Source organism: Electrophorus electricus, chromosome 12 (assembly GCF_013358815.1).
Source record: "Electrophorus electricus isolate fEleEle1 chromosome 12, fEleEle1.pri, whole genome shotgun sequence".
Classification (NCBI taxonomy): domain Eukaryota; kingdom Metazoa; phylum Chordata; class Actinopteri; order Gymnotiformes; family Gymnotidae; genus Electrophorus; species Electrophorus electricus.
This window is the reverse complement of record NC_049546.1, coordinates 16803265-16817764: the sequence shown is the minus strand read 5'-3', so window position 1 is coordinate 16817764 and position 14500 is coordinate 16803265. Positions and strand designations below refer to the sequence as shown.

Genomic DNA, 14500 nt, shown 5'->3' with positions numbered 1-14500 from the left:
CGGCAGGGGTGAGGGACATGTTCTGCCGCATGCGATGAAAACCAGGGGCGCCTCTCTCCGTAGTGAGGGATGATATAAGGATGGATGTAGGGCTGTGCAGAATGTCATGACAGGGCTTCCTCTTCTTAATGGCATAATCTATTCTGGTCCCAACATCTTCTCTGGCCTCAGTCCAATTCATAGAGTTCTTTTTCTCTCCCTCACACACACACACACACACACACACACACACACACACACACACACTCACACTCACACACCTCATCATCATCATAATAATAATAAGATACACAGAAGGTTTTTTTTTTACTTGTGTTAATGCTGTATTGTAAAGCGTGGCATCTAGGACATTCATCCGTCACTGTAATTTTATTGGCGTCTTTTCAAAGCTAAGCTAGGACTTAAATCTGCTTTAGCAAAGTGTAAATCTTGCCTGAAAGAGCCCTGAATCTCTTAGAGGTTATCTAATCAATCACACTGGATCTGACAGAAGAGTCTCAGGCTGACGGAGAGAAACCACTGGGCACATGGACAACCGGACTGACGATGTTTACCCTATGCAAAGAGGAAGCACCACCAAATTACTATTCAAGGACCATTAAAGACTTGGCTTCCTTGCCCAGTGCCACATTTCTCTGACTGTATCATCTTGGCTGTATCAAAAACATGCAGATCAGAAGATGTGGGCGTGAACCTAGGAACCGCTCACTTAAGGAATGAGGCTCGCTTAGCAGCGGTCTTGGCTAGGAATTCTTTATTTTCAGCGTAGGCCTGTCTATCGGTAAACGAGGTGTGTGTGGCGACAGCTCACAGTTTGTGTGTGACAGATGGCCGTGGGGGGTGTGGAGGAAAAGTACTATGCTGGATTGGGACTCATTTGTGTGGGAGGGGAAGGGACATTTGGGCAACAATCGGGCCCTCAACACACCAGGAGTATCCTTCACGTCCTTCCAAAGCTTGGTCCCTTATGGTGCGTGACTTTCCCGTATAGGCGCGTGTGACAACTGCGCGCTGCTGGACGATCACAAATCCCTCGATTGCATGTCTCCGCACATTGATTTCCTCATCCCCTTTGCTATACTGAGGGAGATCCAGAAACCAACTGACCTTCAACCACACCCACTGGGACTAAAGTCAGAGAGTGAGACAGGGGGAGGGTGCAACAGAGGAAGAGACAGGCGACCAAATATATATATATATTTATATATATATTGGAATCAGGCAATGGAAAATCTCTCTCTGAAAACCAGCAGAGCACACAGATGATTGTGACAAGACAGATGACTGGTTCCCTTTCTTCTGCCTCTCTCATGGGTCTGAATAAACTGCACAAAGATGACCCCCGCTAGGATAGCAGGAGGTGGAGGGGGAAGGTTGTAAAAGAAAACGAAAACCGAAGAGAAAGCAGGCACGTGTGCAAGAGGGTGCCTTTTAATTTCCATGTCATGTGAAAATGATGACTGGCATGCAAAGAAAAATCATAAGACTATCCACAGCTCCCCTAATCTCCTGCCATGATTGTATGCTAGTATACATGCCACCACCACTCCTCAAACTGAAATACCTCTGCTCATGAATACAACACCATTTTGATAGCATTTTGCAGCCATCCGTCTTCTATAGCTGCAGGAAACATGTAAAGAAAACAGGATGCCAGCAAAGAGAATCAAATGCTGCTCTGGGAAGAAGGAAAGAAATACTGTGCTGAACGGACAGACTATGCACGTGAGGCGGGATTTCTAGGAGTTAGAACGGGGAAGGATGAAGGTTTATGAAATAGTAAGAGAACGATAAGGTGACATCTTAGCAACATCAAAACACCACAGAACACCATCCGCTTTCCATCTAGACACAATCATTCATTATTAATGGAAACGTAATCTGGGATTTAGTGGCCTTTAGTGGAATACAGTTAAAACTGTAACTAAACCAGTATCACTGTAATTACACGACCGGGTGCGATAATAGACCGTTAAAAAAAACAACAACAACAAAAAAAAACCCCACACGCAATCTGAAGTGGTATTGCGAACAGTAATAAAATAAAATGGGGTGAAAAAAAAAAGAAAACTAAATGGGCGAATCGGTGAGGTAGCGGGAGGAGGAGTGCGAGGGGCACGTATGCTGCCTACAAATCACACCGCAATCATAAACTCTGTGTAGCGATGTGCTCATTTGGGTTGCGCACATTCTCTTGACCAGGTATTAACGGTCTTGTTATGTAAATTAACTCATAAAAAAGGGAGGCGACGCATAACACGATTCCGCGGCACTTCTGGCAGACTTGGGCTCCTCAGCGCCGCAAAGCTCCCCCGCGCGAGCAGTAGTCGCCAGAGCCCGCGCCCGCGCTCGCGAACGGAGCACGATCTGGAAAGGCGGCGCGGGACGACACGGGCTACCCGCGCGCCTCTGCTCGCCCGTCTAAATAAAACACCCCCGGCGTCCTTGCGAGACTTTTTTTACTGAACATTTTCCAGGAGTCGCCGAACAGGAAAGAAAGAAAAGACCAATTCGACAGTTTCATCCACCCCGATTAGAACAGCGGGGCGTCTTTTGGACAATGTAGCTATTGAGCTTCACGGAGCCTAAATGGCTTCTTTGGATTTACAAATATCTGGTGAGGTTGAGGTGCAGCAACCGCATCGATTTATCCAACCCGCTGAGGGATTTTGGACGAATGCGACTAAAAACCCTGGATCTGATCATTTCAACTTGAGGTAACGGAAAGAAAAAATTGGTATGCAGTTTTTCCACTGGTCAGTACTTAAGCGGTTGAGACTGCTCGCTTAGGTCAGGTCGAGCGATAACTGCATGCGTTTTGGCAGCCTAAATACAGCCCGACTATTCATACCCCTGTTCCATAAACTTGATTTTAATTGTGTGGCTTGCTCTTTCATTACAGCCTACAGGTTGCGTCTTTATTTGCTTAAAAACTTACGTAAAGTCACTTTGGTGTGGATCCCTAATTTCGAAACCACGTACTAAAAGTTCCTAAGCAAAGCAGAACTAGATTGCACAGGGTGAGCATTTCTTTTAAGTGTGTTCGAAAATGTGACTACTCAAAATCTGACCTGTAAGAAATAGCGCATGTCGTGACCCGTGTCTTCTGGCATTTAACTTTTGGCTTTTAATAGCCGTAATTTAATGTGCAAGATTATTGCTATAACCTAAAACGTAAACTGTTGATGTATATTATACTTCTAATGCATAACCTCATCTAACCAACTGAAGGCATGGTACGCGCACACCATTTGCCAATCAACTGCGGATACACGAGGATTAAAACAAAAAATACCTTTAAAAATCACAGAATACATTCCTTGTAGGTTATTAGTGGTAATTCCTTAATATTCAGCAGTCTGTGGCAACCCTCTCGGTATAGAGGGGAAGGCCATCAAGATATTTGTGCTTGAATAATGCATGTATGTGCTCTCTCTCGCTCGCTGTCTCTCTCTCTCTCACACACACACACACACACACACACACACACACACACACACACACACACACAGACCCCTGTGCATCTTTCTGAGCCATTACTCATACTTATGCTAAAACAGGATGCAATGTGTGATGGCAGTGACACTTGATAGTCACTGGATGATAAAGTCAAGTCATTATTAATATGCCTCGAGGACAGGAACCCTCTCATCCATCCAACTGTCTTCGCATATTCAAATGAATTATGGATTGACACTCACGTCAGACAGATGAGTTCTGGCCCAACAAGGCAATTTAAGAGAAATGCAAGGTTTCAGCTGGATAACAATAATTATCAGCCCTGAATGAGAACGCGCTTGTCCCAGTGCTACAGCATTCGGCATTAGAGAAGATATGCCACTTTAACATCCAATCTTCACAGATGGCACTTTTTGAGCCCATTTAATTTCAGCACTGGAAATTGGTTGTGGGTTTAAAAAAAGTTGTCTGGTTTTAATCAGATATTAGCAAACTGTACTCCCAAACACTTTTTTCCCACCAGTGAGCACTGAGGGGATTAATCATTCTAGATCATTTACCAAACACATTTCCTTAATTTCCTCTTCACTATGTATTAATGCATTTAATTTCTGCAGTTCCCCAGCAGTGAGTGTGTTCTTATCCATTTCCATCTCGTGTTCTGGAGGTCCACATCTCCACTCCAGCAGACCTTCAGTGCTCTCACTCATCTCTTATCACGTGTGTCCCTCGTTTCCCTGGGGTTATTTACTAACTATTACCATCATGTGCTAATACTTTATTAGGTCTGTAAACAGTCGAGGTAATGGATCGTCATCCCTGCCCCATTTCAGTCTCACTACGTAGTTCTCTCACTTTTCAGCACACCCCACACCCACGTAGCACTCTTCCTTAAAGCCGCACATACGTCTTCGGCGGATTTCATCGCGATTCTGAATAACGTAGCTCTCATCATCAAGCGGCGTTAATTAAATACTTCAAGTGCACCATTTTCCAGATTTGATCACAGATTGAAAATGTTGCCATTACCGCACTTCCTAAATGCTAATGACTTTCATATTATAAAGGCCATCGATCCTGGCAAGTCCTGACGACACCCACAGCGAATACAAGCTGCTCGCTGGAGACTGTAAGATGACGGGCTCAATGGACTGAGGAGGCACGCTTTCGATTGGACCGTAAAGCTTGCAATCATTTCTCCCCACTAATCAATAGGAGAGTTTTATACTGTCTTGAGCAGAAATATTTCTTGAAAGGAGAACGTACGAGTTCACACTGTATACACATCGTATGGCTATGGGACTTGACATTCTGAATTTGTACCATGCTGTAGTTTGTTGTAAATATGAATGCCAAAGAAACAGCTGCAGCACTTTACAAACACACAAGCTTCTGTTGAAAATGATACTGCAAGTGAAAGACCATAAAAAAGAGAAAATCAATCACTGTTGTGATGTCTGAAAATCAAAATGGCTGACCAACAAACAAACAAAAACAAGTTGATGGACTGCCTGGCTTCACTTTATCACAAAATCATCCATAATAAATAAGGTGATAAGGTGATAACTAGTGTATTGGCCCTTTCCAGAAAACCTGGCAAACTTGCAAAAACACAAGCACTCAAGCACTCACTTTCATTACTGGAGAGCAAGACAAACTCATAACTAGGTGACCTCCTGGGAAATATACAGTTGCACTGGGATGGGGAAGCATGTGCCCACGTAATCTGAATGATTTAAGCAGTTGCAGAGCCTTTCTGGGGATCTAACCCAATCCAAAATTAGGCCTTCATCTTAAAACAAACAATTCAGCACACACATTTGATCTCCTTTAGCCATTCATATAATACATGGGAAATAACACAGATGACATTTTGAAGGCTACAATTTAGGGTGCAGTAAACTGTCAGGTACCCATTAAAATATTAGACTTGACCAGAATTGCCATCTTTTCTCCTCAGAGATTACACACATGATCAGTTTGCCAAGTCCACTTTGTAGGTGAGCATCTGAAAGCTTATGAACTCCTGTCCATACACCGCTGTATGAAAAAACGTGGCCACAAGCAGAACATAAATATTTAATTACTAAATTAACCACGATGTAATTAATAGCTGTGCTACACACAATGAATACATTTTAATGAAAAGGGATGTTAACCACCAAAGGACCAAGCTGAAAAGATAAGAACCCCTCTTTTAACTGGTTATTGTAATTTCATGCTAGAACCAATTAGGTCTGTGGAGCCATGAGAGTATGAACTGTATAGCCTCCAAAAATATCCCTCAATGCAGTTCTTAACACACAAGCACATTCTCACAGTGCCCTTGTCTCTCCTTCTGTGCCAGGCATGTTGCTCTCGCCCCAGGTGTGCGTGTCTGCCCTGGTGACCGTGAGCACCATGGCAGTGGTTGACCTCTACCTGCTGGAGCAGAGCATGCTGGGACCACGGGGCAGCGCGCGGCTGGCGGCGTGGCCGTGCGTTGCCGTGGCGCTGGGCGACCTGTGCTTCCTGCTGGCGTTGCGCTTCGTCTCCGCCGGCGTGGTCTCGGAGGCGCGCTCGCCACGCCGCGGCTTCGCCAGCGCTCTCTGGTTCCTCTTCCTGTCGCTGCTGCAGCTCAAGCTTTTCTTCGTGTGCCAGAACTACAGGCAGGAGCGGCGACCACCTGACCCGCTGGCCCGCAAGACCCTCACACTCCTGCTGTCTGTGTGTCTGCCCTCACTCTTCCTCATCCTGACGGGCGCTGACCAAGTAACGCCGCTGCGTAGGAAGCAGGAGCTGCGCGGCCGCCTTCTCTGGGTTGTGGTGGACCTACTAGACGTGCTGGACCTGCAGGCGGGGCTGTGGGAGGCGCAGGGTGGCGCGGGCGTGCCGCTCTGGGTGGACGGCATCGTGTTCTTCTACTGCTACGTGCTGCTGCTGCTGCTACCCTGCGTGTCGCTGGCGGAACTGGGCGTGGCGGCAATGCCGACCCAGAGAGCACCCCGCAGGGAGGCCGTCTACCCTTGGCTCAGCCTGGTCACCATCAACGTGCTCACACTGGTGCTTAGGGGAGTGGGCATGCTGTGGTACAGGGACCCGCGAGTGTCCACTGTGTTCCTAGGGAAGAACCTCTTGGCCCTGGCTGTGAAGCTGAGCTCTGCATGGGACATGCGCAGGCAGGAGGGCGGGGCTGGAGAAGGGGCGGGGCTCGGGGCTGGAGCCGGAAGCCAGAGTCCAGGGGCCGCTGCGGAGCAAGCGGAGAAGCGTGGAGAGGCATGCACATCAACGCTGCCTCAGTCCTCCCGGTACCACACCCTCTCCCGGTCTCATAGTCATAGCCATTCTCTCTCCCAAGTGAGCCTGGACCCCGTTGACACTTCCTTGGCACCTGCCTACATTTCCCATGAGCTCTAGACAGACAGAGGGATGCGTGTTCCGCCATCCACTTCCTGAGATGAATGACAACAGCAGCAACAACAACAACAGACTGCCAATTCCTGCAGTCTGTGTTCTGGCCAAAACAGGGGGGCTCCCTTTCTCTTCTTGTTAGCACACTTTGTTGTAATGAGTGTTGATACACCTTGTATGATTTCTATATAAAAGGATGAGTAGGGTACACCTGAGAGTGTATTAACTAAGTGCCTTCTTTTAAGAGCAACAATTAAAACTAAAGTTGTTGCCCCTCCCCCCTGATTCTTTTCATCATGAATTTTATCCTCTGCCATGTACTGTGATGCATGACCTCCATTAGTACCCGACTTCAATAAAATGTTTGATTAAAAAAAAAAAAAAAAGGGTGTCTAACATTGTTTGCTCACTGTTAGATATGGTCATGGGCACATTATGTTAACCACCATACCTAAAGAATACAGAGACTGTCCACATGTTATTTACATACTGCTTGAGAATTTCCTTCAAAACGCAGTTAGTCGAACTGGTATTTAAAAACAGATTCTGCTGTTTACTTTAAGGGAACTTCTACTGTGGGCTAAACACTTTCAGAGCGCACACCATAAGTATCCATAGTACACCATATTACTGTACACAAAAGGGCATGAGACAAATCTCTGGGTTGGATAAAATGATGAAGAAAACGACGGCCAATTCACTTAAACTTTCTCCTATATCACAATTACACAGCATACAAAGAGCAGCTCAAGCACACGTGCAATTATCACACGAGCTTGTCAGTCTGCAGGGCCAGGAACGCCGAACTCTAGGAGGTGGTGACAGTGTGTTCTGGAGAACAGTCAGGGATTTGATTCAGTCTCCATCAGCTGCCATTAATGCACTCGCCAATCATCACCACCCCCCCCTAACCCGAAAACCATTATTACTCTTATTAATTGAAATGGGACTCATTCATCAAAGGCTTGAGTGCTTATGTGAGAGTTCAGTCATGATTTCATGTGTGATTTAAGAGGGAGTATTTACGGGCCAGATTTAAAAGGCGGCAAACCGACCCGACGCCTTTCCAGAGAGCAGGGGGCTATTCATTGCAGCACTTTGCCGAGCACTTCCCCCAAGAGCAGCTGCTCACTTCAGAGAGATTTCAGAGAAATTAGATGTATAAACTGGCCATCTTTCCAGCTTTCATCTTTGCCCTTTTCTCCATTTCAAATACTCGGAGAGATGCACCACCCTGGCAGGCAACTTCCATGTCCAAGGAAAGGAAACAGGAGAAGAAAAAAAAACGTGATAGTAGCAGAACCCTTGCTTCTTCCGGAGCACCGTCATGCACAGCGTTCCTGCTTACCTAAGATAACCCAGCAGTACGCTAGGTCACGGTGTGTCAGACACCTGGACTGAACCATCTCTCATCCTCCCGGTTTCGTCTGCCTTTTGCTCCTCTCTCCCACCCACCCGTGCCAATTTTGGTCCGGAGCGTAATAATTCTCCTCGGCTGAAGCTGTCGGTTCCTGCTTGTTTTCTTGTGAGCTTTTATTTCTCTCGTTTGTTTAAATTTGCCCCCTGGCCGACAGGCAGCCTAACTCCTCATGCTTACACTGTCAGGGCTGGTTAGGCAGAGGAGCAAAAAAAAAAATGAGAGGGGGGTAAGATTAAAGGGTCCAGCACCTAAAGCCAAAGGCTGCTGAGTGCAATTTATTTCCAGTTTACTCCACACGCACACTTGCATACACGGTGTCGTGGCAGCAGAGACCAAGGATCAGCATAAAAGGCATTAAACAGATCCAGTGACCATTCTGAAATACTGGTGCACACACACACACACACACACACACACACACACACGGCTTGCTTGACTGCTGTGCATTTCTTTGCCTTTCCAAGCCTTAACAGCCTGCTTAAGCAGGGGAAAAAAACCCCACCCAGGAGCCCTGGCAGCCGTGCCTTTACAGAGGAACACTGACATCGTTCGTTATCATTAGGACAGACAGTGGACTAACAGCATCATTATGGCATCAATTACACTCTTCATTATAAAGGGTGATGCACAGGTAAACAGAGGTAAGCCTGTGTCAACACCCTGTCCATTGAAACATCAACTGCTCATGATGAGCAGGGGGAAAAAACAAAAAGATTGCTTGTGTTTTAAAAGACACTCTCTCACATGGAGAGAGACAAACACCTACCTGTCCCAAGATGGGTCCCAGTGGAGGTCCTGGGGCTGCCTGTCCCGATCGCACGATTGCTCTGATCACACCGCCCACATCCACCTTTTTGACCGCCTTGGCAGCCCTGGATATCTTCGACATCCTCAGTGAGTGCTGTCGGACCACACCTGCTTGTGGGCCTCCCTGTTCAGAAAGGGAATTATTGTCTTCTTTTAAGGCATTAAAAATTCATTGCTGCACAATCAATACATGTCTGGAGGCACAGGAGAGCGTATCACAGTCTCAGCTGCCCCCACTTAAGCGTGCGTGTTAATGCTATCTGAAGCTCTCTGTGTGTATATCACATTGAGGTAAATAGCAGTGAAACCTTTTGGGCTATAGAGATAATGGATAGAAAAGAAACGTGTGTGTGTGTGTGTGTGCACGCGCGCACGTGTGTTCTTGTGGGGCTGCTTCATACTGCTCCAGTGCACACTGATCTCTCATGCTTGGCTGAACAATCGCGCATTGCATAGCATAGCTCAGTGCCCTCCGTTCAGTGAGGGTCACAGGAAGGCGCAGTGATGTTGCAGCGTCAAGGTTCTACAGTATCGTACGTGAGGGTGCTGAGGTTGTGGAGGTGGAACGACACCTGGGGGTTCATTCAAGACTGAATTAAGTAACAGATTCGATTGATCGATTCAGTGTGATGTGATGGTCCTGCACAAGTCATAAAAAACCTTTACCTAATCAGAACAGAACAGGGACTTCATAATTAGGCCAACGGGAAGTTCCCCTCCCTTTAATCCATGGAATGGGCACATTAAAGCAATGCCAATGGGTCATTACGACCAATGGGAGACTTCACCCAATAGCTAACTTTCACTTCAAAGTGAAATGCTCTCATCGCTAGAGGGCTTTAAAAGGTTTCAATACAGCTTCTTTATCACAGTCTAGTTACTGGCCTGAACTTGGATCACAGGAGCATGCTGAGGAGATGACACAGGCAGAATGCTGTCCGTTTTAAAGTTTCAAGTGTGTCCACACAGGCAAGCACACACAAAATGAAGAGACATGAGCAAACTAAACCTCTCAAGAGCACCGAGGCGGCACAAGCACCTTGCGGCGCAGGGTTCACGGGCGAGACGAAGAACTGCAGCTAGGCAGAGTGTGTATACTGCATACCACTGGGACGTGGACGGTGTCTGAAATTTGTCTCCAACTAAAAATGCTCGACACGTTGGGGAATTTATTTCCATTTCTGTTTTACGCTGCTCTACTAACACATTTGCACTCTTTAAGAGGTATTGTGCAGTTTGAATCAATTTAAATGAGTCAGTCAGAGAGCGAGAGCTTGCTGTCTCTGCCTTTATGTATACGCAGAACCCAAGAGGCCAATCAGCATTGCTACAGGTTAAGAGGCGCAGTTTACCTGTTTACCACTTTACCCAATTCAGTGCCTTTGTAATCAGAGAGCGCCTATGAAAGTTGTGAAGTGGCAGGAAGTTTTGAACGACAAAAATAAATAAATAAATAAATCTCAAAAGGATGGCCCAAGCAGAATGCCATTATTTTCTCGCACTGTAGTGCTATAATTAAAGTATTATATCTTATAATCTAACACAGCACAGGAGGACAGCAATGATATTAAACAAATCTCATATAGTCTTCTATGTGATCAAGATTTTATTAGAATAATCTCTTAAAGTCTGGCATACTATAAAAGGTACAGGGCCACTGTTTGCAGCCGGATTTAGTCTTACAGAATATTCTAGACATGACGACAGCTTTTAGCCAGGCGCAAGCAACATTGCACCGTTCGACAAATGCTTTGACTGAAATTGCAGTAAATTTTTCTCAGTTGATCAAAACGTTTTAAATGGGCAAAAATATTAATGTTTAAATTAATCTATGGTATTAAGCACAGTCCTTGATATTTGATCGATAAGCTTGTAGTCCAAGGATGACAAACATTGAAAGCACTCTCCCTATGAAGTAATTTAAAAGGCTCAAAATCAGTCCCAGCGCACCTACACATTTGCATATATAGATTTACAGCAGGACATTTTGAAAGCCAGCCAGTTCATCAGGTTTCTCCTCCTATTGATATATTTATTTTTAGTTTGAGACAAATTGAAGCTGCACACACGGGTACACATCTTTGTTGAGACGCAAAAATAACCAATCTGCAAGAACCGCTGAGCAAGCAGTTTCATTTTATTACAAAACGGGCTGAAAATAAATGGTAAATGAACAATTATGAAAATAGACTATATCTGCATATCAAAAAGTGCATTGTGATAGGTTTACCATTATATTAATGGTGCAGGAGGCACAGAAGTACACCAAAGGTCATGTAGAAGCCACTGCAGTCATGGTCTGGCTTCTTTCGTGTACTCTTGGAAAGCAACAAGAAACAATCCTGGCAAAGTACTCCAAACCCAGTTTAGGAATAATAGCCAAGGTGACAATTATAGACATTAGGATATTTTAAATTTCTTACAGAATTCACTTACAGCAGAGTGGAAATGAATGGCTCGTGGAGAAAGGAAACAAACACACACGACAATGTAGTCTCCAAGTAACGGTACACCGACCCTTACATCTGATTTCGAGTGAAACAATGACTATCAGGTTAAAGTGCAGAATGGAAGTTTTAATCCAAGGGTATCCATTATTGGTTGTGCCACATCTTTCCATTTTATGAGGCTGTAAAGACTCCATTATGTGCTAGGCTGATTTCATTGCCAAACTCAATGGGGTGTTCTTGTTTCTTAATGTTCTGCAGAATTATTTTAAATCTAAATTGTGCCAACCTCATCTCAGGCATACTTTACTAGCTTTACTAACCCTTTTGACATCATGTTTTAAAAAAATATTTTTCAGTGACCTAAATAAACTGCCACTTCCCCTGAATAATCATTAGTTAAGCGCTATACATACCCCTGATGTTTGACTATAATTATTCTGGTGTTATTCTCTTGCATCTCCAATGGAGTAGGTGCAGAAAGGTTCCATAATAATAATAAAGTATGTGTGACCTGCTCTCGATAAGAGTGCCTGAAAAAAATTAAATATAAATATTTTCTGCATTGTAATCGGTATATAAATTTACTGAAAATGTTTAAAAGGCATCAAAATACAATTTAATTGATTTAATGACTTGTTATAGTAAGGCACCTAAATTTTTTTTTTACTTCCACAATGACATTTTAGATGGCAAATCAGACATATTTGTGAGAATTCTTAAAATTTTAACCTGCATATTAATTGCATATAAATATGCAATAATCCGAGTGCAGATATACTATATAGACTCGAAAATATTGTTGGGATTAGGGGAACTGCCCTTTCCTGGTTTAAATCTTATCTAGCCAATCAGCTTGTCAACAGAAATGGAGACTTTTCAGCATACAACAAGGTTAGCTATGGTGTCCCAAAAGGATGTGTTCTAGTGTCTCCGCTTTTTTCTTTATACATATCTATGTGACATTACACATAAACATTGTGCTAGGTTCCACTGCTACGCTGATGATACTCAGATATGTCTCAGCCAAACCAGAGGACACATATCATCTTGGTATTATTGGGAAGGGTGAAAAGGACGTCAGACACTGGATGTTGAGAAACTCTCACTTAATCCCAACACAGAAGTGCTTCTATTAGGCCCACAGGCAGCTAGGACCTTGCACTCTAATTATTTAATGAACCTCAATGGTATCCAAATCACATTTTCTTCAACAGTTAAAGATCTTGGAGTGATTGTGGATCCCAGTCTCTCATCCGTAGCTCATGTAAATATTTCTAGGACAGCCTCTCTCCACCTCAGGAACAAAAGGTAGTCCATGCATTTATCACTTCAATATTGGACTACTGTAATGCCTTACTATCTGGCTGTACCCCTAAGTGTCTAAACATGCTCCGGCTTGTTCAAAATGCAGCAGCCACAGTTCTCATTAGAACTATAAAAGTTTGATCACATTACTCCTATCATAGCTACATTACATTGGCTCCCAGGAAAATTTTGCATTGATTATAAAAAACTTCTAAGGACCTTGCCACACAGTACCTTAGTGAACTCCTAGTGCATTACAACCCACTGCGTCCAATTAGATCAAAAGGTGCAGGCTCTTTTTACTAGTACCAAAAATAAGAAAATCTATTGCAGGGGGCAGAGCCTTTCCCTATAAAGCTCCCAAACTATCCTGTAAATATTTGACACTCAGAAACAGTCTCAATATTTAAGGCTAGGCCAAAAATCTATCTGTACAGTCAGGCATTTTAAATACTTCTTATCTTAGGTAAAGGTGCAGATCTGGGGGTCCATGGGCATTGAGAGTTATGGTAAACTGGGATGTTATAATGCTGTTACTTCACCTCTCTTTTGTCACTCACGTTTGTTGACTGAGAGCGGCAGATTGCCGACGTTCCAGGGTGCCCTCATGCCTGTGTTTCCTTCTGGCTCCTTCCTTTTAGCTGTGCTGCCATAGCTAGATCTGCCGGAGTCCATCTTTGCACATTATAGTTCCCTAATTTACACACCCTCATACCTGGACATGCCTAATAATCTACTCTCTCTTTCTGCCAAGGTGCACCTACTCCTGATGTCATGTTACTGAGCCTTGACCTTTCTCAGGTGCCATGGCTCCTTCACTACTTATACTATTCTTTATGGTTTATATTGTTACCATTGTAGTGCCTGTTGTCAGCCAGAGGAGGATGGTCCCCCGTTTGAGTCTTGGTTCCTCTCAGGGTTTCTTCCCCGTGCTCTAGGGAGATTGCCCTTACCACTGCGGCACTTGGCTTGCTCACTGGGGGCTTGGGCTCGGACATGCGTAAAGCTGCTTTGTGACAACAGCTGTTGTAAAAAGTGATATATAAATAAATATGACTTTGATATTTATCATGGGACTTTATGCTGTGCTATATCATTAAACCAGAAACTATCCCTTTCTAATCTCAGAAACAGCCACTTGTCTCAATATTTGTCTCTGGGTGAAATGACTCACATAATACAAGCTTAAATTTTGAAGGTTCACCCACTGTACTGCAATATGTTCAGGCCTAGCAGCTGCTAGCTGAGATATTCTTCAAGATTTAAGCCATTAATTGGAAAAATAACCATGCAAGTTTCAGAGAAGAAGCATATCCTAGAAAATTTAATACAGAAGCGCCATGTCCCTAAGGAAATAAAATGCTAAATGCTAAAAAACATGCAAGTCTGGAAGCTTGAAACTCAGAATCCCTATGACTCTATAGAAGGAGTCATGGTTATGAAGCAAGTGAAGGAAACATCAAAAATTGCTCTGGTGCACAAATGTGTTTTTTTTTATTTGTAGCCTGGCCGCTCAGAGCTTCAGAGCTGATATGGAATGAGCCAGCCTTTTAACAGTGCAATACATCCCTTATAAGAGTGCCATTGCTATTGTTTTAATCACACTTCCTACCCTTTTTAAGGCTGACTACAGGAAAGGCTAGACTGCACCCCTTTTACCTCTGCCTGC

General features: G+C 44.3%; 2 protein-coding genes across 5 annotated transcripts in view; one reads left to right on the top strand and one right to left on the bottom strand.

Annotated features, from left to right (window-relative positions):
• Positions 1 to 14500, bottom strand: part of mrpl11 (mitochondrial ribosomal protein L11) — a 33813-nt gene that overhangs the window by 14618 nt on the left and 4695 nt on the right. For both annotated transcript variants that reach the window (XM_027013041.2, XM_027013040.2), the window contains exon 2: positions 9036 to 9200. In XM_027013041.2, coding sequence (XP_026868842.1) covers positions 9036 to 9158 — 123 coding nt within the window. In that variant the 5' untranslated portion in view covers positions 9159 to 9200. The remainder of the gene's footprint in view (positions 1 to 9035; positions 9201 to 14500) is intronic.
• tmem265 (transmembrane protein 265) lies at positions 2357 to 7196 on the top strand. Of its 3 annotated transcripts, none has more exons than XR_003410848.2 (2): positions 2357 to 2717; positions 4527 to 5788. XR_003410848.2 is itself a non-coding variant. In XM_027013038.2 (2 exons), the coding sequence occupies exon 2, from the start codon at positions 5809 to 5811 to the stop codon at positions 6853 to 6855; it is 1047 nt and encodes a 348-aa protein (XP_026868839.2). In that variant the 5' UTR covers positions 2357 to 2717; positions 5807 to 5808; the 3' UTR covers positions 6856 to 7196. The 3 variants fall into 3 exon arrangements, 2 of the variants coding, with proteins under 2 accessions (XP_026868839.2, XP_026868840.2); XM_027013038.2 differs by lacking the exon at positions 4527 to 5788 and adding an exon at positions 5807 to 7196; XM_027013039.2 differs by lacking the exons at positions 2357 to 2717; positions 4527 to 5788 and adding exons at positions 2726 to 2737; positions 5807 to 7196.